Source organism: Larus michahellis, chromosome 9 (assembly GCF_964199755.1).
Source record: "Larus michahellis chromosome 9, bLarMic1.1, whole genome shotgun sequence".
In the NCBI taxonomy this organism is placed as follows: Eukaryota; Metazoa; Chordata; class Aves; order Charadriiformes; family Laridae; genus Larus; species Larus michahellis.
The window spans coordinates 35,643,377-35,666,720 of record NC_133904.1 but is presented as its reverse complement, the minus strand read 5'-3'; the positions used below and the strand labels follow the sequence as shown (position 1 = coordinate 35,666,720).

Genomic DNA, 23,344 nt, shown 5'->3' with positions numbered 1-23,344 from the left:
ATCTGGGATGGTTATCTCTGGTGGTTTGATGGCCCCTTAGGTAGCAATGTTTATTTTGTGATGTCTGGTCTCACACTCACTGAATAGTGGTGGGATGTGACTCAGGGCATTTGGTTTGTTAAAGAATGTATTTTAAGTACCAAAGAAAGGTGTCTTTAATGTCATAGTAGTGTACAATAATGACACCAAGAGGATTACCGCTGCCTTCGTTCCCCTTAGGAAGTACCGGCGGGTGGCAGGAGGGCGACGCTGCCCCAGTAACCTTTTTGGAACCCCTTTCCCTTCCCACGTGCTTTCGCTTTCTCCCTGAAACGCCCGCATTTATGTGGGAAATACTTGAAATTCAGCGTAGAACGTGGCGGCAGGGCCTGCTCCGACCGAGGAACCCTCTGTGTGGGTTCCGGGCAGACTGATGGCAGCGGCTTCACCGCGCCAGCTGCGCCTGCTCGACGCGCGCTGACGTGCAGCGGCCGCCGCGAGGCCGGGCTGGGGGGGGGAGCAGGCCGCGCGCGCTCGCGCCCCGCCGCCCGGCCCAGCCCGGTGATTGGTGCAGGCCCGGACCCGGCGGACGCGAATGCCAGGCCGCGGCGGCCGCGGCGGCGGGAGAGCTGAGGCCCCACCACCCCCCGCCCCTCCCCGGGCCCCGGCCCGCGGCGCGGGGGAGCCGCACAGGTGAGCCCGGCCGTCGGGATCTGCGCCGGCGGGGGATGGGGGACAATGGAAGGCGGCTAGGCCTCACCGCAGGCCGCGCCCGAGGCCTTGCCGCCGCCCGGCCGGCCCGACGGTCGCCTCCCCTCAGCGGGTCTGCCGAGGCTCGGCCGCCGCCGGCGGCTTCTGCCGCACCGGGAGGGCGCCGGCGGGCGGCGGCGGCCAGGCCTGCGGCTGAGGGGCCTTTTTCGGGCGGGCAGAAAATGGCGGAAAACAAGATGTCGGCCGGTGGGGCGGGGAAGGCTGCGGCTCCGCGGGCCGTCGCGCCGCCGGGACAGGGGTTATCCCCGCCTCCCCGTCCCACTGCGGTCGCGGGAGGGCTGCGCCGCGCTGTCGCGATCCTCCGCGCTCCTCTGCGTCCGAGGGAGCGCGGAGGATCGCGACAGCGCGGCGCAGCCCTCCCGCGGAGCCCCTGCCGGCGGCGTGTCTCCCGTGGAGTCCCGTTAGTTTTTCATACACGGTCTTTTTTTCTGTGATAACCTGCGCGTTATTTTATGTATTGGGTGCCTCTGCTTGAAGATTTCTGCCTGAGCGGGATGTTTCTCGTTGCGTTTCTGTTGGTTGCTGCATTAAAAATTGGGGGGTGGGGGGGGGTGGGAACAACAACCCAAACCCTGAAGTGTCTTTAGGGGAGGATAATTCTCTTGTATTCTTCTAGAACTGGAATGTTAACAGATAAGATAATGAGAAAGTGTCTGGCTTGGATTTTTTAACTACATATAAGTTTATTTATTGTATTACATCACTCTATATCTGAGCTTAGTCTTTCTGGTTTCATCAACGTGTCATATGGAGCTTACAAGTATCTGAAACGCCAGACAAACTATGATGTTGTGGTGTCCTTTATTATACATAAACAAGACTTACATTATTATTTAGAAAATATTCTCTATTTTAAAGGAGTGCTTAAGAGTTGACCGTGGAAATACACTTTATGTGAAAATGTATCACCTGAACGTATTGGGAATAATTGTATGAGTAAACTGGGGAGATGCTTAGTGTTTGGAGGACACATTGTTCAGGATGTAACAAAATGTATTAAATACATGCTCTTTGTTTATGCAGATTTATTAAGTTGTAATTGGCATTTTGTAGAAATCTTTTTTGTGTTATAAAAATTTTAAAGACGGCAACAGTGCCTGTAAGCTAGCATTTTGATTGGGAGCTTCATTGTGCCTCTGGGTCCAAGAATGATACCCTTTTTTCCCTGGGAACTGTAGAAGTGCTGAGGCATTCATTTTTCTTCCCTTCTCCTTAAAATACTTGTTGAAGATCTCTCAATTTAGGGTGTTTTCTGAAAGGTTTCTCAAAGAAAATTAAAATATTAGTGCTTATTTTATGATACCGGTTTTATGGGAAGAGTAAGCTAAGAATAAATCAATGTGTATACTAAGAGCAATGTTTATAAGAGCCTGGGCCTTTACCAGTTTTTCAGTTGAGTGTTGCTATTACAGGTATGTGTTCTTCGGTAGTCCCAAATTGCCAGCCATTATCTTTGATTTCAAAAAATACCGTTTGCAGTAGTAATTTACAGTAGTGTTCCTGTCTGTAGACAGAGAGGTCATATATCCCTGTTTTTACTCTAATTTCCTGGTCTCAGCTGAGCCCTGTCTGAGGTAGAGCTTTGGCATAGAGGACTGAAATAAGATTAAAATCAGCGTCCTGAAGCTAGTTAGAACTGTGTTTTTTCAAAAAAGCAAAACAATATCAGATACATACGTGTATTTTAAATTTAGCCTTGAGACGCTGCTCTGGGAGTCTCAGTTTAGGTTTGATGAAATTCTTCATTTAGGGATCTGGTGGTAATGTACTCCTTCCTGGTGCAAGATAGTGTGCTATAATAAAAAAGAATCAATGAAAATATTAATGGAATGTTGTAAAGTGATATTATTTTATTGGCTGATGCTAATAAAGCATTTTCTCGTATTTTCTTCTAAACGCACAGAGGAGAAGGGAAATTGAGAGGAAAAACTTGAGATCTTAATAGAGGCAAGAGAGGTATGGATAAATTTAGGATTATGACAGTTTACAGAATTGTGGCTTTCTGCCTTATTTCTCTGTTTTTAAAACATATGATTGGACTGCTTCTATGATTGTGTGGGTATGTAACATGGTATACTACACAAAGAAGCTGTGAAGAACCACAGTTAATCACTGTACTACATTTTTTGCTGCTTCCAGTAGTAAGATTTGTATGCGTATGTAGTGTGTGAAACTAAGTCATCTGCACGACTGAAATCTGTGAGCAAAAATAGACAGTTGTAGCAGAATTGTAGGCCTTATCTGTTGTTAATTGTTCCAGCATTAGCAGTAAGGGTTTTTCCTGCTGTCACTGCATTCCTTTAACACTCAAAAGTAGATATAAAAAAAATAATCAGTGATTGTATAGTGATGCAGCTATGTCCTTTGCATTGAGGGTTTAGAAGAGCATCCTTAAGTAATGGTTGGATACTAGGTGCATCAACTGAGGTACAGCTTCAGCATGTTTATTGCTGGTGTGTCATCATCCATCTCTGGTTTTAGTGGAATTTTAAGGTATTCATAGTACTATGTGCACAGAAGGTACCATCCCATAACTTTGGTAATTTTTATAGTCCTGTTAGCTACTGGGAAAATAATCTTTTTACTGATAATTTGCTTTCCTTGCAGAAATTTTGATCTAAATTAAAATTGTAGTCTGACTTTGTATTGAATTTTCTATGTAGCACAATATATAATATGTGTATATTTGGGCATCTAATTATATAATCTGAAAATAAATTAAATTGCTTATTAAGAAGGAAGAAAAGCCTAGCATATTCTTCCTGTACTCTCAGATTTATATAATTTAGGATAATTTTTTATATCCATTTACATTAAAAAAGAAGGATTGTCTGAGCATAAAGGCTGTGGTCAGGAAATTGCAGAGTATTCCATTAATTCTGAAATGGCTGTATTAAATTAGCCATTTATGGTCTAAGCTGTGTCTTACTTTCTAATAGCAAGTATTCATTACCTACCTTAAGAGTTTCAGGTGACTGACAAAAATTTAGGAGTGATAGAGCATTGCATTAAGGTTCTGAGGTTACTCTGTAATTCTTACAGTGGTGAAATAATTTGATTTTGAAGCTAAAACTTAAAACTACATTGGAATTTGGTTGGAATTGATTAGTTAAATCTTTGACTACTTTCCTCATTGATAACATTTGACTTGTGTTTTTATGCTATGGCACCATCAAGAAATTACATTGGGGAATTCTTACAGCTCTGCAAGAAGAATGTTATGTTGTTGTCGTCACCAAGAGTTAGTATTTTAGATTTTAAAGACAATTTGAGAGAAGCAGGTTTGAGCAGATAATACAGGGAGACAGCGTTGAAAGGATGATAGTGACATCAGGTGATAGAAGTTCTTTGGTTCTTTTGTGTTCTCAGTTAAGTTGGAACGTCCTTGGGGTGGATCAGTGACTTTTTCTTGAAATTGTCATCACTGCAGACTGCTTGCGGCTTCCTTCGCTTGAGGATTTCAAGAGTATAAAAGAAGGAATAATCACCGCTCAATTTCTTCCTTGACAATGAAGATGCAGTAAGCATGAACTGAGTTTTCTGCATACTGCTTCTTTCTCTTGCTACTCTGTTTTGTATTTTTTCATATAAAAAAACCCCAAAGACGAAATTGTACCCACCTGGCATGTATGCCTTGGACTGCACAGAGCAGGCATTCTGCATCACCTGCTAAAGTGAAGGTATTTAACACAGTCATAAAAAAGGAGGCAAAGCAATGTAGTACCAAAATTGACTTTTCACATCATCTCGCCTTGGTGGCTTTCTGCCTGGCTTGAGTGACATCTGGAGTGTCAGTTTCCATGTGCAGCCCGAGCCTCGTGCCCGATTCTGTGGGTCAGCCCAGCACAGCGTGGCCCCTGCACTGACAGTGCCAGCATCTCCCTTCTCGACGGTGCCTTGGTTTGGTACCAAGGATCCAGTGCTGTCACTTCCGGTGAGACACAAGTGTTGCAGTAAACGTCGTAACTGGCTTTGATCCATTCAGATTTTAGGGTCTTTTACCGCATACTCTAGTGCCTGTTACTGATAAAGCTTCTTGTTTTAAGAAAAATTAATGTTGTGTCTACTGCAAAGTTTGGTTTACTTCTGGATTACTGCCGTAGTGTGAGTTGCATTGGGTCCTGGCTCTTTCTGGGTCCCTTGATTCTGGCTTAGAGGTATCTCAGATATTTCAGGCACTTAAGCCATTTGTTCTTGCAGCTTGGCTTATTTTGTTATTTGCCTTGCTTGACTATGTTAGCTCTTAACTCTATTGTGGTATATTTCGTTGCAGTAGGGTTGTCAAATATCTTGTACCACATAGTACTTGAAGTTTCTGTCATAGTTTGGATTTAGATGCGCAGTCTTAAAGAAGTTCCTGTGGTAGAGTAGGGGTCAACTTTTTATGTGATCCGGAAGAGCAACTTGGTCTACAACAGTAGAAGTACCATATTTTCGAGACTTGCATTTGTACTTCCCTATTCATCTCAGCACCACTGGGTTGCAGATAGTTCTCACTTGAGCTCTTATTCTGTGTTCACTTCCCACAACTCCTAAAACTCGTAATTTTCTGTGTGATACTGGCACTTATTTCCAGTTCCTGGATATGAGAGGACAAGGAAGTACAAGCTTTTGGTCTCGTGCGACATAGGTTTTTTTAAGCTAGAGTTTTTTCACCTACGAAAGCCTTGCCCTCGGTATACTCCTGTAGCTGCTTCTACGGTCACTTCATCTGCACTGAGAACTTGTGTAAAAGTCTTTTGGGTTGCAGCAAATCGCAAAATAATTAAGAATCCGCACACTTTGCAAATAATATGGAGGAATGCTAATTTATCCTTTTTGGTTGTATTTTATGGAAATACTCTGTCAAAGAAATGTTACTTGCTTTCTCTTTCTCTGAAAGCAAGTTTGTGTAGCTGTACCTGATGAAGGAGATTCAGCATCCTCAAGACAGATATGATACCAGAAATGGAGATCTTGGTAAAACTGAGTTTAGTGAGAAGCTCACCATTTACTCTCCATATGTGAAAATTCTTGGATGTAATTGGAATTGCATTTTAATGAATGTGAGAATCTCAGAAATAAAACTGGCGTGACTGTGTGGCAAGGTTTGAGGAACAACAGTAATTTTAAAAGATTAAAGGAAATAGACAAATCTGACAAAAGAGAAATTGGGAAACAGAAGCCCCTGAGCATTAAGTGGAATTAGAAGAGCCAAAGCAACAAAGCAATTGTCGAAAAGAAAGAAAATCAAGCTAAAGATGTAACAGTGAAGACTAACAGTCAGGAGTTTACAAAGAGTTGGTGGGTCTGTTCTACCAGAAACTTTAAAGGATCCGTTTTCTATCGGAGGGATATTGCAGATAGCTGCATGGGACCAGCTTTTCCCTGGCAGCAGAAATGAGGCAGCACAGAAGGGACAGTGTTGGAAGATAAGATTTCTAGAATAACCTGACAGTTCTGAAATAAAATGTCAACCAATATGGGTAATACAGTCCTAACACTGGAATGGTGAATGGTGTCAGCACAGAAGGCTGTTGAGCACTGTTGTTTCTGCAGTAAGTATCGTGGCATTGGAGACGTTGAAATAAGTTGGCCTTTCTTATGCTTAGCTGTTGCCTGTTATCCTGACTAGTTCTGCACTGTGCTTGCAAATATATTTGAGGGCTGGTTACATTTTCTACCAGGCCTTTTTGTCAGACTTTTTAAATGATACAGAGGGGTTCCTACACAGCCGCTGGAAGAGAAAACCAGCTTTGGCAGTTTTGTTCTTGTAAATTTAGTGCACTATGCAGCTTTTTTGAAACTAACCTATAATTTAACATAATGTCCAATTAAATACACACATTAAAATTTGTTTTGAAATATCCGATAGATACAAAATTGTGAAAGAATCTGAAAAACTGATATTCCCAATACAATTTTCAACTTTCTTTGATGCAGCTCTGTAAATCCATAATCACCGGTCTTGATAATTAGTTAAAGAGTGTATACAGACAGGGATAGAGCAAAGGTGACTTCTTCGTGCATAGTTGCTAATATATGTTATTAATGGTAAGACATGTTGTTAGTAATAGCATGTGTGTACTGTTCATGTCCAACTTGTATTTCTTGCTTTTGCAGGCGGTTAGCTACCCTTTGATTAAGGCAAATTTATCTTGCTTACTGTCAGAGTTTCTGCTTTTGGGTAGTAAGTTACCTGTAACTAGGTTCAGTTGCTTACTAATGTGTTATATTGTTTTGTTACTAAAGCCTTAAAGCCTGATGCTACTGTTGGTATTGCAGGTGAGATCTTTCCTGTCAGTCATTGAGCTCTTACCCTATGGATATAGTCTCATGAAACTGCAAAAATATTTTAATGTTCAGTTTGCTGTGGGGAAATTGAAGGTTTAGGCATTTCTTGTGCTTACTGCTCTTTGAAATAAAGTAATGTTGAAGTCTGTACCTCTGGATGCTGAAGGTAACTAGAAAGCACTTTCCAGTTAAATTCCACAGATTAGAAACAGAACTGTTCTAGGCAAGGCAGTCACCAAAGATTTACATAAAGTAGCCTTTTAAGTCCTGACCAAGTACTACTGACATGTTTGGTTTCGCTGTCATGTGTGGTTCTTTAAACTGCTGTGTATCTACTTATGGATGGAAATATTTTCACAATTTTAGTTCAGAAAAATACTTCATAAAATACACGTTATTCTTTTCTTAGAGTACTGTATGCTTTTTCCTTGAGGTTTTGGGTAAATACTTTTCTGTGTTTATCAGTGTGACACATCAGTCCAGTAAAGCTAATCAACACATTAATGCTATTCAGTATAAATTCTGATTTTGCTTTTGTTGCAGGTATTTGTGAATGAACTTAGCTGAATATGGATCCAGGTGGTGGAAGTCTTGGATTGCAAACACAAGAGTCCAAAATGCCTCACACTATGATTATGCAGGATTTTGGTAAACATTTTAACTATTAAAAGTAATGAATAGAATCAAGACTGTTTTTCAGGTTTTTGGTATATACTTATAAATGATATTAAGGCGTAGAGTTGACTAAGATAATAATGCTATTTGCATGACTTTTTTGAGAAAATTCAGAATTTAGGGTGGTGTGTAATATGTCTTTGTCTGCTTTGGTTGCTTATCTTGAAAATGTCGCTTATTGCAAAATATTGAAGTCATTCTGAAAATAAAAAGGAGTTAAGTCTGTGTCCCAGAGTGCTCTAGATGAGATAGAAAATGTTATCTGGAGTTCAACAGTTTTGTGGTGCATGTGCTTCTGCTTGAAACCACATTGACTAGTTGTTACATCTCCAGCATACAGAAGATGTAAATAACATCCAGTGCAGGGTGGAAACAACATTCAAGCTTTTGTGGGCTTACCTTGATTATTGTCTCCAGTTCTCCTTTAGGGTATTTCAGTAAGTGTGGTGGGAAATAATGTCTTTGTGTGACAATAGATAATGTGTAGACAAGAATTTACAGATTTAACTAAATCTGCACATTCACATGTGCTTAGAATTCTTCTGTTAAGAACATCAGTCCTGAGACTGTACTAATGTAAGAAGACTTGTTTCTAAATTGATTTTTTTTTTTTTTAATGAATACTGTTTCTTTTGGTGGCAGTGCTAAATAACCTCAGCAATTTTTAAGGTTTAGCGAAAGGACAGCAAGAAATCTCCTCTCTTCTCTTTGTGCATCTCCATTTCTGCATTATGACAAGAGATGACCTTCTCAAGTATTAGGAAGGACCATGTTTTTGTTCTAACATGAATTAATATTCCTCAGAGTGTACCAAAATAATTGAATTTGCAGTACAATGCTGAATAATTTTTTTCACTCTGATAAGAACCATTTTCTTTTATTCATTAAGATTAAAACTGCTATTTATGTGTGCGTTAAAATAATTCACTGTGTATTCTTTTGTATGTATAGAAAAGTAGTCTGCAAATATGACTGACCAGTCAGGTCTGTTAATGAAAACAGGTTTCTGCTTCTAGCCGTTCTTTGCAACGTGGCAAGGTGTTGAAAGTTGTACTATAAATATTGCATACAACTGAGTATGTATTTTTACCAAGGCCCATGCAGTCTAAAACATGAGGGTCCTTTTATTGTAACAGCAATTTATTTATTGTTGCCACACTTCCAGTATCATGCAAGAATTCTGTGAAGGTTCAAATTGCTACTGTAATCAAGTGATTTCTAACCGGAATTTAAAAAAAGATGAAATTGCAAAATGGTCTGTAGTTTTTAACATATCAGCATTCTAAAACCTAAATTTGGGGCAAGCTCCTCATTATGTCTTAAAGAAGTGGCATTATTTGTTTTTCTTCATTTAAAGGGTACAGGCTGCTTTGGATAGCCTATTGGGTGAAATGCAAAATGTGGATTGTTGAAAATTAACAGATTTGTACGTCTGTGTTTAACTTATCTATACGATTATTCCATTCCTTAGATAAACTAATTGCCAATGCAATAATTTTAACATCTTTCTCCTTGTTCATAATTGTTTCATAGTGGCTGGAATGGCTGGCACTGCTCATATCGATGGAGACCATATTGTCGTATCAGTCCCTGAAGCTGTCCTAGTTTCTGATGTTGTTACCGATGATGGAATAACTCTTGATCATGGCTTAGCAGCTGAAGTTGTTCAAGGACCTGACATCATCACTGAAACTGATGTTGTAACAGAAGGTGTAATTGTTCCCGACTCTGTTTTGGAAGCTGATGTTGCTATTGAAGAAGCGTTAGATACCAGTGATCATGTTTTGACTTCTGATCTAATAACAGAAACCGTTAGAGTTCCAGATCAGGTTTTTGTGGCTGACCTTGTTACGGGTCCTGATGGACATCTGGAGCATGTGGTGCAAGATTCTGTGTCAGGAGCCAATTCGCCTACAGTGGTTTCAGAAGAAGTTCTTGTAACGAACTCAGATTCTGAAGCGGTCATTCAAGCAGCTGGTACTGTTCCTGGCTCCACAGTGACTATAAAAACAGAAGACGACGATGATGGCAAGAGTACATCTGAAGACTACTTAATGATATCTTGTAAGTTAAACAACGGTAGATATAAACAGGAAATTAGCTGAAGTAGAAGTGGTCTGGTGGGGAGAATTTGCTATAACTGGACTCTTGCTGCATTCTGTACTGGAACTCTCAAATAATAGTCAGTTGCACAGTTAATTCTTGGTGTCTGGATTTGGGTTTTCTTGATGAAAAATCCATTAGCGCTGATACAGCAAAAAGTAGAATGACATTCATGCTGTTGAGTGAATGAGTGTGTATGTTTGTGTTTCTGAAACTAGATGTTCCTGCATGTTAAGAAAAACACATTGGAAAGTTAAAACATTACACATATTTTGAGTATAATACTTTTTCTTAAAATACACACATTTATTATCATGTTATGTACATTTGTGTAAAAATAACATGTTGGGTTTAATCAGTAGAATCCAACAAAGAAATAGAATCATAGAATCTTCATGGTTGGAAAGGACCTTAGAGATCATCGAGTCCAACCAATAGGTTTTTAAAACAGGTTTTTAAGATGTCTAACTCGTAACATTTTCTCATGTGTGTCCACAAAATACTGTTTGTGTAGCTGTATTAAAAATTATAATAGGCATTTTATTGTACATTGTGCTGTTCTGGACTGAAGTTGACAGTAGGGGATTGTGTGCATTACTTGATCAGCTCTCTGACACTGGGAAGTGGCTGCCCACTGCAGTTTCCCCACACCATTCAACTCTGAGGAAACTGTGTGGTCCTTTACTTGCTGAGTGGGAGCTACTGAAAGGATCCAGAATATAGACTTAGGTCTATTATGTTTCTTCAGTGGCTAAATTATATTCAAGGTACCACTTTTTATTGTTAAACAAATCTGATAAAATGTATGATAGTTCATTTTATATTTTTGACTTCTCCGGATTAGTTACTGACATGTGAGTAGGTCCAAACAGGTTTTATTTAGTCAGAAGCAATATGTTAAAAAAACAAAAACAAAAACAAAAAACAAAAAAAAAACCCAAAAAAAACCAAAAACAAAAAAACAAAACCAGCAATGCCAAGTGTGTCAAAGTGTCAGTCTGTTCACAGCAAGCAGCATTTATTAAAAATTTCAAGACAGAGGACATGACTGATTAGTCATTATAATGATTTCAGTATTTCATAGCATTTATGTCCCTTATGCAAAATATACTTTTGGTATTTGTTTTTTGTTCAATATAGAATGGACAGCAATGATTTTTTTTTTAACCATTCTATCAATACTGTAATGCCATATGTCACTAATAGAAGTCAAAAAGGGTTTTTGGAAAAAGAACAAAAAAACCCTCAGTCTAAAAGCAAATTAGACTTCCAACAGAAAAATTCCTATGTTTTTGTAAATAAAGGAACACAATTTTTACAGTCAGTTGTTTCATTGAAAAAATTCCTCCTTTCTGACAGAGTACTTACGATGAGTTGTATTCTGTAACTGCGGTATTTCCAACTGCACCTTTGTAATTGTAAGTAAAGTCATCTTTGGAATTCCTTCTAAGATAGATAAGTGTGATAAGTTTATCATTTTGTCAAGTGTTCTCAAGCCTGCTGATGGCTTTTGCAATGTTTTGAAGCCAGTTTGAGGCCTAGTTTTCAGCAAATTAGATTTACATATAAGTATAATCATGATATGCCTGAATAATCACAGCTGGAAGCTACATTATTAATCTAGAATTTTGTTTAAAGTAATAATTTTAGATAAATTATGGCAATCTCTTGCCTCTGCAGACTTTTGAGGCTGTGTTATGTGGGGTATGCCAGCTTGACCCAACAAAGTATCTGCTGTTGATTTCTTTTCTCAGCAAAACTGAACTAGTCTTATGCAGTTGTTCATTTTTTGTTTTTTTTTAAATGTTTTAAAACTAGCCTTGAATATTATGTTTATGAAGATAATCTGTTGTGTAGACTAGTTAAATGCCTCAGTTTATCAAGCAGTTTAAAACCCTTTTTATTTACTTAAGTTTTTAAATTGTCAAATGTTCAGTAAATATTGTAGGAAGTTAATTTTATTATATTTCCTTTGGGGTATATATGTATAGGACTGTTGACCGTTTTTATAATGTAAATCACATCAAAATGATAGTTTTAAAGAATCTCAAAATACTTAGCTGTCTTATAATGAAATTTAGCATCTAAAATGGGGGGACTTTACATAAAATGACAGATAATGCCCGTAGGGAATACTGCCAGCTGTTCTGTGGAACACATTTTGGGGACTTCTAAAATACTACATTTGTGGGTGTGAAGCTGAGCTGAGTGTGGAATTTTAATTTATCGTATTCTTTTGTTGGGAGTTACAGTTTAAATATACTGCAAGGCGATTTTTCACCATTTTAAGACAACATTCCCATGTAGATATTTTATGTGTAAATACTATTTGGAAAATAATACATTTGTCTTGATAGTACTGTAAACTAGTTGCGTATGATTTTGTAATTGGAAATTTTCACTAGAGGATTATCGCCACTCTGCTATCTCAGTGCAGATGAATTCAGCTTTTTTAAATCAGCCTTATAGGCATAAGACTTTAAGAACTTTTTTTGGTATGTTCACAATGGAATGCCACGGCACATGCACGGTCCCTAGTTTTAAATCTCCAGATACTTGTTTAAAAGGGTCTGGTTAAAAATGAAATTAACACAAAATTAATGCATATGGTGTGATCGTGAACCTAATCCATCTCATCCTGAGATGGGAAAATTATGAACAGTACATCCCATTTTGCCAGGGAGGAGTTAGCACACACGTCCCTTAAAGCATACCCTTTTTTGTTTTTCAGGTTTGCGATATTCAGACCCACAGCGGATTGCCAGCTCCCGATCCGTGTGTCGGCCCTGCATGCACTATGTTGGTGACCCACCAAAGAACAACACTGGAGCTGGCCTTTAGGGGTAAGGTACTGTTCCACCACCACCTCCTTTTTAGTATATTACAATACAGTGTTACATAATTTTCTAAACATTTTAATATTAATACTCCTATATTGTAACTTATGGGATATAAAATAAGTATAGCAGACATTAGAAAAATATGAAAAATTGTAAAGCCATGGGACTTATCTTGCCCTCATGTTATCCCTGTGGGCTCCTATGGTGGGTGTGATATCACCGGCATAGTGCATGCTGAGGCATCACATGAATTGGGAGCTGGCAATCCACGGTGAATCTGGACATCACACACCTGAAAACAACGAAGTAAGGTAAGTTTAACATTGGAAATGTGCTGAGTTTTCCTTTAAACCTTGTTTATTCAGGGGGATTCAGCATATATTTATAAAGGTTCTCTGTTGTGTTTTTTCAGTTAATTTTAAGTGACGAGATAATAAATATGTAGTGCTTCTGGTGGATGAGTCAGATCTGGAAGACACTTGCATATTCCATTGACATAAAGTAAGCATTCCTGTTCCTGAGAACTGTCACTGGGAAAAGTCATCAGATAATTTAGCACCGATGGGTTAGCAGTCTGTGATTGAAGTCATATTGCTTAAACAATAGAATATTTTAATGATCTGTTTTTAAAAGAAGTCCTAGTATTTTGGAACTTGACAAAGATTACGTGTCCTGCTGTGTTGATTGTTTTCTCCGTATCTAAATGTGTTTAAAAAATAGATTGAAACTATGAAATTTACTTCATATTAAGCAATAGCAATTGCAGATTTGCTGTCTTTTTTTGTCGAGGTATTTGAAACAAAAGGCAACGTCTTACAAATGACAGTCTATATCATTTTCTCAGACCAATTTATATTTTTCAAATTTTGTTATATTACACATTTGCTTTTTTAGAAAAGTGATTCCCGAGGCCCTGGATATACAGGCTTCCTGATATGTTTCCATTACTTCAGCTTAAATTTTGGAGACTGAAGATCTTTGAAAATACACAGGATGGTTGATGGTTTGGGAGTAACCACTAATTTTAAAAACAATGTTGTAAGTTTACACCTCTAAGACAGGGCTCCCTATTTTTTAAAGGATAATGAAGATTTGGGGGCTTTACTTGAAATGGTGAAACACAGCATATGGGCGTATATGCTACGTTCATGTATTTTACTTTATATTTTTGGCTGAAAATATTTATTCTTACGAAAATTGAAAAATTCCTCATATTTTTCTTTGTGTAATCTTTGTTGTATTGCAACTGGTGTCCTGGTAAGGCAACTATCCAAAATTGTGTGGTTTTTATCTTATGTTATTTCACCAGATACATAGTGGCGTACAGTCATTGTCACCCAATAATAGTTATATAGTTGGAAATTTTTGCCATAAAGTAAACTTCCTATCACAAATATGTGATTACTCCACTGTTCAGTAGGAGGTTGCTGCTGTTAAATAACCTTCCAGTACAGAAATACTTATTTTCTCTGTTAAACTGATAATGCGTTATGTTTATAAAATTGATGAGTTTATAAAAAGTTGGTGTTGCTTGAGTTGCAGGTTTGAAAATAACTTCAATACCATCTACCAATTCTAAAATTACAGTAACAGCTTACAATTAGTGATTTTTTTCCACCCAGCCTTTAAATATTCTTTCTGCATTTTGGCAGTATGTCTAGTCATACAGAGAGAGAGATATATATGTATGTGTGTGTATACATACATATACATATATATATAACTGCTCCTGCCTTGCATTATTAGTTACCTCCAGTCCTTCAAAGACTCATACATGCAGTGGAAATGCTCATAGTACTAAAATTAAACATATGTGTATTGTTTTGAAGAATATGGATAAGAAACTTTTAGAAGTTGCAGAAAAGAAAATAGTCTTCAATAAATTCAAGCATAGTAAATGTATGGAAATACTTTTTCCAAGATAGATAAGTATCTTTTAGCATCTTCCCTTTTCCTGTTAGTAGAGGATACATAATCCTCTCTTCTAGTAATTCCATTCTGGCAGCATAAAAAACTTCAATTAGCAGATGCAGTAACACTCCCATACTCCCATCCCATAAAGATGTCCTAATAACCTGGTGCTGGTAAACCTAAGTGTGAAAGGATTATGCCAAACTCTCTGCTGTGGCTTACTCATCTGTGATGTTCATACTCACTGTTCTCGTTGTCCTGCAAGGTAACGTGAATGCCATGCAGTACATATCACATTCTAACAGGTTGAGGTGTTGATGTTGCTGGCGTTGATTTTAGTAGAGATTTGGAATGTTTTTTATTAAAAAACAACTCTTTTCCTGAGGAAATTTTTAATTTTTTTCTACTGATCCAAGTTTGTTATTTTTTCGGCAATGCAATTCATCTCTTATTTACAAAAAAACCCAGCCGAAACATTGCATTTTTTTATGTTTTCCACTTAATTTTCATTAAAATATATAATTTTCAGAGGTTCTAAAATGAAATCAAATGCTTATTTGTACTTACCTATGTTACATCTAGTTCTGTCCTCAATAACTCTTCCGATAGAGTTCAAGATTTGTGAAATAGAAATAAGGTTCCTCAGTGTGGGGATGACAGACAGTCATCCCCACGTGGATAGGTGTTTCCATGGAATCCTGTCCATGAGTGGGAAGAGCTTAGTTTGGGATTGCTGTGGTGGATTCCTGCCCCGCTGCAGGAAAGGCATCTGCTCCTTTTCTAGCAGGTTCTGAAGCACCTCGGGTGACTGCCTGGAGTGTTAAGAAAAGCTTTAACTCCAGTTTATCTCAGTACACCAGGCTGTAGGCTGAAGTAGTGAAAAGCAGCTCTTCAAGAGCAGTCGTCACTGCACCGAGGGCAGGAAAGTTAGAGGGGGATTAGGAACCACTGCAGCCATCTCAAGGTAAGCCATCCTTTCCTCAGCAACCGGAGCCCTTGGCATCCGCATTGAGCAGACTCTATTCTCAGTCATGAAACACTACTGTCACTTTAATATTAATTTTTTTTTTTTTAACCTAGTATGCACATCTTTTAATGTTATGTATGCAGTAAATTGCTGTTTCCCTGCAATGTATTTAACTCAGATTTTGTTTACGTTTTGTGGAATTCTTCTCTATTTAGAGGACTTCAGTGGGTGTTAAGCATTGCACAGGTTTGTGTTCGCCATCTGCACAGCAGCTAATTTTATCCACTGAGAGAAGTGTGTTGGCAGTACATATGTCAGAAAGATGCTTAGTTCAGTGGCCTTCGTATTGGCAGTTTGGGGTATATATATGGATATCTGTGTGAATACCCTTTTTACCAAAATAGTGTTACTTCTACACTTCCAATAGTTTGAATATAATTTTTGTTGTATAAATAAAATGGGCATTTTGAATATACACACCAAATAATCAGTGACTACGTTGCATACATACAGAATGAGAGGTCAGTTTCACATAGTAGTATTTGAATTTATTGTCACTGCATCTTTTAATCAGCTGTATATTATACAATAATCTTAATTAATTTATATGTTTTCAAATGAAAAAGTGGATAAAATAATGATTTCTTTTAGGGTGAAGATGTAGTAAATTTTTTGATGCACACTCCTTTCACTGGGAATGTATTCCAAGCCATCATTCTTCATAAGAGTTTCAGCTACTAAATTTTAGTCACCACTATCTCAGAGTAGTGAAACTTTTTGGGATTCTTAGACGGTAACAGGCAATTCTGGGTTAATTTGTGACATTTTTTGGTAGATGTTTAATTTTACTTACTGATACGTTTTTGCTTTCTAAGTGTGATAGTTTCAGACATAACCAATTACCACATGCTCTTTGATGACAAGCTCTTTCTTGTGTTCTTCACTCTAATTCTCGCTGTGTTTCCTGAGTTGCAATAAAAATGGTACTAGACTTCTGGAATCTCTTCTAAGTGTATTGAGATGAACTGTTTTGTGGAGGACATTTATGAATACAAACCTTTACTGTGCATGGGGATAATAGTGGAGAACATCATGCTACTGATTGTTTTGACTTTAACAAATGTCTTTGAACCTCATTATTATTCTCTTATCTTTGCAGTGGATGATGTTGGAGAAAAATTGGACCATATAGGAAGCACTCCCTTAAAAATCAGTACTGAGGTGACAAATGATGATGTTGCTAAAGATGATGGTTTTGGTTCAGAAGTTATCAAAGTGTACATATTTAAAGCTGAAGCTGAAGATGATGTCGAAATAGGTACCTTTTAAATTCTATGTATTCCTCCAGTAGTTTGAAGTTTTTCAAGGTCTTTTTGTTTGTTATTCTTAATTTCATGTAATCCAGTGACTGGAATGTTTTCTGGAATGTGACATTTGTGGAGGCTGCCCATACATAGTTAATACTGGGTGTACGTTAGTCTCAAGTTCTTTTTTGATTAGCACTATTTATTTTCATGCAACCAAAGCCCACATGTAGAAGTGGTTGGGTGCCTGCAGCTGTTTTTCAGCTGCTGCTTTTCATTGATATTGCAAGACTGCATGTCAGTACAGAAAAGCCTGTAGATTCCTGTCATTGAACAGTCTTTGGTGGCAGTGATGCAGAGAGAGGGGAAGATTGCTGGGGCTTTAGGCATATCGTCATTTCCAAACCTAAGCAAGAAACTCAGAATTGCTTTGCAGTTCTCTTTTGCAAAGGATAGGTCCAGCACTTCCAGGTTCTTTGCAAGTACAGCTAACCCATGTTCTGTTCTTTGTAACTTGAAAAAGCAGAGTCCCTCTTACAGTTGTTCTCAGAGCTAAAACCTCTGGCTCATTCCACTTTACCGTTGACATTGAGGTACTGAAATTCTGCCTTACTGGAACGTATCTGGCCTGGAACCCCAGAGCCATTCACAGGACAACCCAGCCTGGCTCCGTTCTTCCTGGAGTAGAGAAGGGAGTTCATCTCCTGTAGGCTGGTAGCGTTGGCCTGGCTATGCTGTGAAAATCTTGGAACTTCAGATAGAACTGTGGATTAGATTAGCAAAGTCCTCCAATTAGTAACAACCCTGGCACTGTTTTTCAAGTAGCTTGAACTGCTACTTCAGGAAATTTTTGGCTGTGTGATGCCATTAGTTTTCTTCTCTTAGAAACAGTTCATCTTTTCAGCTCAAATTAATGGCAGAGAAGGATTGTTCTGGGGATGATCAGACTCCTAGCCAACAGGGCAGTTGTCTTTGGTTTTCTCTCTCAGAGCAGGTTCAGAATTAGTTAAGACTGTCTTTTGAGTTGCTCGGTATCTTTTGCAGGATGATACAGTGTAGATTTTAGAACTTATTAATGAAGTCCTTCACAAGGTTGACAAAGTAGCTTTACATATTTTGCTATTGCATTTTGAATAGACAATATCTGATTCGGCTGAAGGTTAGTGAGTATTTCTGTTAAGGCCCTGGGATTTTCAGTATTTGATCCTTAATTCCTTTCAAGTATGAGAAAGAGGTTGTGAAGACCCATGTGCTTGCTAAGACTATGGGGAGAGGATCTAGAGAAGCAGCATGTTAACATCCTTTATCTATGGTTACATCTGTTGCATCTGCGGGTTCCTACATGAATTGCCAGACCCTGTTCTTGAAATACAGTTTTGCCTCTGGGGATAGGTTGTCAGTCTTGAGGGACAGACTGCTGATGCAGCAGCAGGAAGAATCAGAATCTCTTATGGCTGAAAACTAATTTACAGCAGGGGTGTTCTCATGAGCTGCTCTCAGTGCTTCTGATACAGCCATGAGGTGGTCCTGGCAAATTACCCTGTTCATTACTGGTGAGTACTTCCCCTTGGAAAGAGCTGATTGTGTTGATAATGTGCATTTGCTGGTCAGCATTAAGGAATACAGAAACTGAGATCAGTCAGCACGAAGAATATCGAAGATTCAAGTTTACCCATTAGCAGTAGCCTCTTGATCTTTTTGTACATAGGGTGGGGTGGAGAGCTGTTCTTAAGTGTCATCCGTTTGCATTGCAGTCTAGTTACTTAGATAAATATCCTGTCAAAGCCACTTTCGGCAAAAATTATAAAAATGGGCTTGGGTGGCAAGGATGTTTAGTGAAATTTTGCATTTATAAAACACTTACAGGGAGTGATGGATCAATGTATTTGTGTGTGAGCCAACGCAGGCAGGACGCAGGGACAACTACAAAAACATGGATGAAATGCAAAGAGTGAATTTATTTTCATTACCTTGCAAAACGGGGGATGTCTGAAACAGCACCTGGGCAGAGGCATACAAGCAGGAATGCAGGCACCATGGAGCTCGATCCTTGCTAGACAGTTACCTGTGCTTTTGCCTATATTTCAGAGATTCACACAGGTGTAGTTTACTACTGTGCATTGATCTTTCCCACAGCAGGGCAGGAATCTCAAGCACGTTTGATAGGGTGCCTCTGGGTCTCTCACAGGCCTGTGTTACATAAACACAGATGTTCTACTTGTCAGGCACACAAGACTAAACGATTAGTATGATATGTGTGATTTTCTACACCCAAGCTGTAAGTCACTTTAGTATGTTTACAGTCCTCCTTTACACTCTTCCGTTATTTTCCCACAATTTGATTTGAATTCAACCACCTAGCTATCAGGATCATTCATAGTAGTGAACAAGGATTCTTGGTATACTTGGTGTTAGCTTGTTCTGCCATGGTCTGCAGCTTCTCTGCTCACTATTCAGTCCCTGAGACGCATGGAAGACTAAACATCAGGATGTTTCTGACACCTCTCTCTGACTCAAGCATCAATATCAAGTTCCAAATTGGAACTTTTTCTTTTGCCTCTGTTCAAGTAAGTCAGTGGGCCAAAGCGTGAGTCACCTGGAGTGGGACTGTGTGGGCACTTTTTCTCATTTCCTTCTTTCCAACTGCTGCTCTTCAGATTGTGTTTTCTCTAGGGATTCGGTGCATCACCTTACCTCCCTGCTAGCCTGTTTCTCTAGATAATGTTCTTGCTGTTGAAATAATTGGCAGTAACAGTTGCTCTGTCATGGTTTGAGAAGTGTGACCCTGGTATAAGTTACTACTCAATCTTGTTAATGAGTCTGGGAAATAACACATTAGAATCTTTGTAGGAAAAATTACTTTAGAATCAGTTTCTGCAAGATGAGTAAATATAATTTGGAAGAGGGATAAGAATTAGCTGTTCACATCTCAAGAGAGAATTTAAAGTCTGTGTTCTGGGCAAGATTACGGTTACAGTAATTTTTTGGTGGGCATGGGCAGGTGTATGTTTCCAGTCACACTGAGTTCACTGCTAGCATGCGTAAAAGCCTCTTGATCCTTCTTGGGTAGTAGTTGTTCAGTCTTGAATTTATCAGGAGACACTGAGAAAACTTTTTACTTATCTACCCCTAAGTATCAAACTTGCATGATTTTATGACAGACATGGATATTAAAACATTCACTTGGAGTTTTACAAAATAGCTTTATTGTAAATAAGAAAAAAACACTTAAATCTGAAATTAATCTTAACAGTGGCTTTTTTTTTTACGTTTACTTAACGTGTTTAACTTCTTTTTGTTAAAGGTGGGACAGAAATTGTCACAGAGAGTGACTTTCACAATGGACATTCTGTAGCTGGAGTAATTGAACAAGGAGGTGTTGGTAGAATGCAGCGAGAAAAAATGGTTTACATGGCTGTTAAGGACTCTTCTCAGGAAGATGAAGATATTAGTAAGCATAATAAGAAACATTTTTGTTTCTCATGCTGTTTTGTACAACAATATAAACATCATTCTCAATGACTTTCTTAATTTTTCTGAAGGATTCTTCAGCCTGAAGTAGTAGAAAACTAAGCTCATCTTCCTTAAAAATAAAGAGCAGGCTATGATTATTTTAAAGTGATGTGGATAAATGCACTTTGTGCATGCTGTATGCAATCATTTCATTATGTATATTAAATTTAACATGTCCATGGATTAAGTTAATGAGGTTAGTCAAATTTCTAATTTTTCTGTTTTCCTACTGTGAATTGCCTTGTTTAAACAGCTTTCTGGCAAAGTGGCAAATAAATGTCATCAGTTACAAGTTCGTAAGTTTGTATGTTTGAATCTTATGTTGGTATTTATTTTGGATTTATTGACATGTGTTTTCTCTCTTTAAGGAATGTCTGAATAAACAATGATCCCCTAAGGGAAGGGGTGGTTCTAAATGCCCAAGGAAGAAAAGTAATTTATAACGGGTATCAATCGGAGAGCAAATTAAATGAAGGAAAATTTAGGATGAGCAGAATAAAATTAAAGATTTATTCTTCTCCTTTAATCCAGGCTGTGCTGAAATAGCAGATGAAGTTTATATGGAAGTTATTGTAGGCGAAGAAGAAGCTACATCACTTCCAGAGACACAGCTTGAAGACTCTGGCGTGAATAAAACTTTTGTCCCTGTTGCTTGGGCTGCTGCTTACGGTAGGAATCTGTATGCGTATTTTCCGAAAATACTTTCCATTATTTTTTCCGTAGTCTAGCTTCCAGAATTTCTGAGCAAATGTGATAATCTCTCACCTTTCCCTAGTGGTTTGGAAACAGCTCCTTCTGGTCTTTTTAGCAGTGTCAGTTAGCAGAGTTAAGTGATGTAAAAAATTATTTTGACCTAATTTGTGACATTTTGCACATAAGGTCCTTAGGTTTTGCAGTTCAATGTGAAGAAAACAATTCCATTTTTTTCATTGTTTTTTTTTTCCCAGTGCTGGCCTGTTAGACAGTTACAAATTACTTTAGTAGTTGATTGTCTTGTGGATAATGAATGGGTTGCTATATGTTGAGTTTTATGAAGTAGAAAGGAAAGCAGTTAGGAGACTTTTTATACTGTTCTTGATTCTGGCTCAGATCTACAGAGTGTTTGGGGTTTAATGGTTAAGTTGGCTATTGAGGGTTTTACAAAAACAAGAATAGCTTAAGTATTTTACATTAGCTAGGAGGAAGGGGAAATAACTTTAAAAAGGGAACATTAGGAATAAATGTGTAAACGTGTTCCTAATAATTTCTGTTTTAAGCCTGTTAGCCCTTCAGATTAGAACCAAAAAAAAAAAAATAGGTAATTTGTTCTCTGCAGCCAATGCTTCAGGTAGTAGACGTGCCTTATCAGGATATATTGCGAATTCTGAAAGTTCTTTTGTTTCATATTTATTCTTTTCTCGGGTTTTGGCATGTTACATGTATATTAAGAAGGTATCAGTTCATCCATAGTTTATGGTAAAACTGGTTAAAAGTTGTTGGCATAATATTTCTGAGCACAGTAGTTGGGCTGATAACGTGGTTCAGAATCACAGAGCTGTGGCACTTAGCTGTAAACACTTTCAGTCCAGAATGAGGAATACACTCTTAAGGTATTATTTCTCCACCTCCCAGAACTTTGTATTGCCTCATATCGATGAGTAGTGGGCGGCTGATAAGGTGTAAGTCTTCTTATCTGCCTAGTTCTACTCCAGAAAGATAAAGTACTTCGATCTCAAGATCAAATTGTGGATTTAGGATAACCTCGTTTCTGGAATAGTGTCTCAGGTTATTTATGAGGTTAAAAGTTTTTGGAAACAAGCATATTAATTATGAGAAGCAGGAAAGACAGTCAGCATGGTAAGCATGCAAACAGAGCTTTAGTGAATAATAACTATTCACAAAGATGTGATTTTATTTCCTGGGGCTCATAATTCCAAAATACTGAACTGATTGTGAACTGCATGTCTCATTTTGGATAGAGTTAAGCTGTTACTTACTAGCTAAGTTAGTTTTCTGTCATTATCAGACTTTCAAAGGCATCCTCTTTAAAAACAATTTTAATTTATAATGACTAAAATACCATTTTCTGCAGGAGATGAAAGAAGGCTACCCAGAAGATATGAAGATGGTCAAGCGGCAGGTAAGAACATGTAACTGTGCTTGGTATAGCATTAAAACTAACTTGCTGTCTTTGAAAAATATATACATTTGTGTGTCAGTTCTCCTCATCAGTGAATGCAAAAAATTATCCATAGAGTATATATTGAGGGATTCCCCAGTCGTTCTCTACTGTTTTGAAATGAAAACAATTCTAGACGCATTGTAGGCCTTCAGAGTGGGTGGGGAGGTCGGGAGGATTTGCCAGGTTATTTAATACAGTTTTGTAGTCAGAAAAGAGGTAATGCAGTTGTTAAGAAGTAAACCCAAGTTAAATAAAAGGAAACAACCAGCATAATTGCATAATTCGTAGGAAATTAATGTCTTCAGAAGTATGAGAAATCAAAGAGTATACTTGAATATTAATCAATATTTAAATAATTATATTCTTGACTTTTGCTAGCAAAGATAGATGGTGCTTTATATTGGCTTTTTATATACGTTCATTGTAAAAGAATGGGCAATATTTTTTAAAGAGAGTAGATAGGCGCTGTGCAATTCCAGTCATCAGTCCCAAAGAAAAAAGTTGTTTAAGGTTTTTTATGGTGTTTAATTTTTGTTTCTAGGAAATAACTTGGATACACGATTAGAAAACAAAAACGGTAATGCAACACAATACCTGCAGATTTGTGATAGCATTAGCACTAATAGAGTGCTAAAACAAAAAACCAAGAAAAGGAGGAGAGGAGAGGCCAGGCAATGGCAAACAGGTAAACACTGTATGGTTATGCGTATTGTCATGGAGTGGCACTTACTCCTGTACTATTCCTTTTTTTTTTCAAGCTGGTGCAGAATTGAAAAATAGAAATGGTGATTTGCATATTTCCTGTGTCCTTCCCCCCTCCAGTTCTGTGCAGAGAAAATGTAATAAT

At 38.1% G+C, this 23,344-nt stretch overlaps 1 protein-coding gene across 18 annotated transcripts in view; it reads left to right on the top strand.

The window, feature by feature from the left end:
• The first annotated feature begins 475 nt into the window (after positions 1 to 475).
• Positions 476 to 23,344, top strand: part of ZNF711 (zinc finger protein 711) — a 38,976-nt gene continuing 16,107 nt past the window's right edge. For 10 of the 18 annotated variants that reach the window (XR_012589156.1, XR_012589155.1, XR_012589154.1 and 7 more), the window contains exons 1-8: positions 476 to 672; positions 7,567 to 7,671; positions 9,232 to 9,762; positions 16,679 to 16,837; positions 20,128 to 20,274; positions 20,868 to 21,005; positions 22,408 to 22,455; positions 23,039 to 23,182. Coding sequence is in view for 7 of the 18 variants with exons in the window: in XM_074601627.1 (XP_074457728.1) it covers positions 7,593 to 7,671; positions 9,232 to 9,762; positions 16,679 to 16,837; positions 20,128 to 20,274; positions 20,868 to 21,005; positions 22,408 to 22,455; positions 23,039 to 23,182 (1,246 nt within the window). In the remaining 11 variants the exon portion in view is untranslated. The other 8 variants (XM_074601627.1, XR_012589153.1, XM_074601628.1 and 5 more) reach the window with 8 other exon arrangements.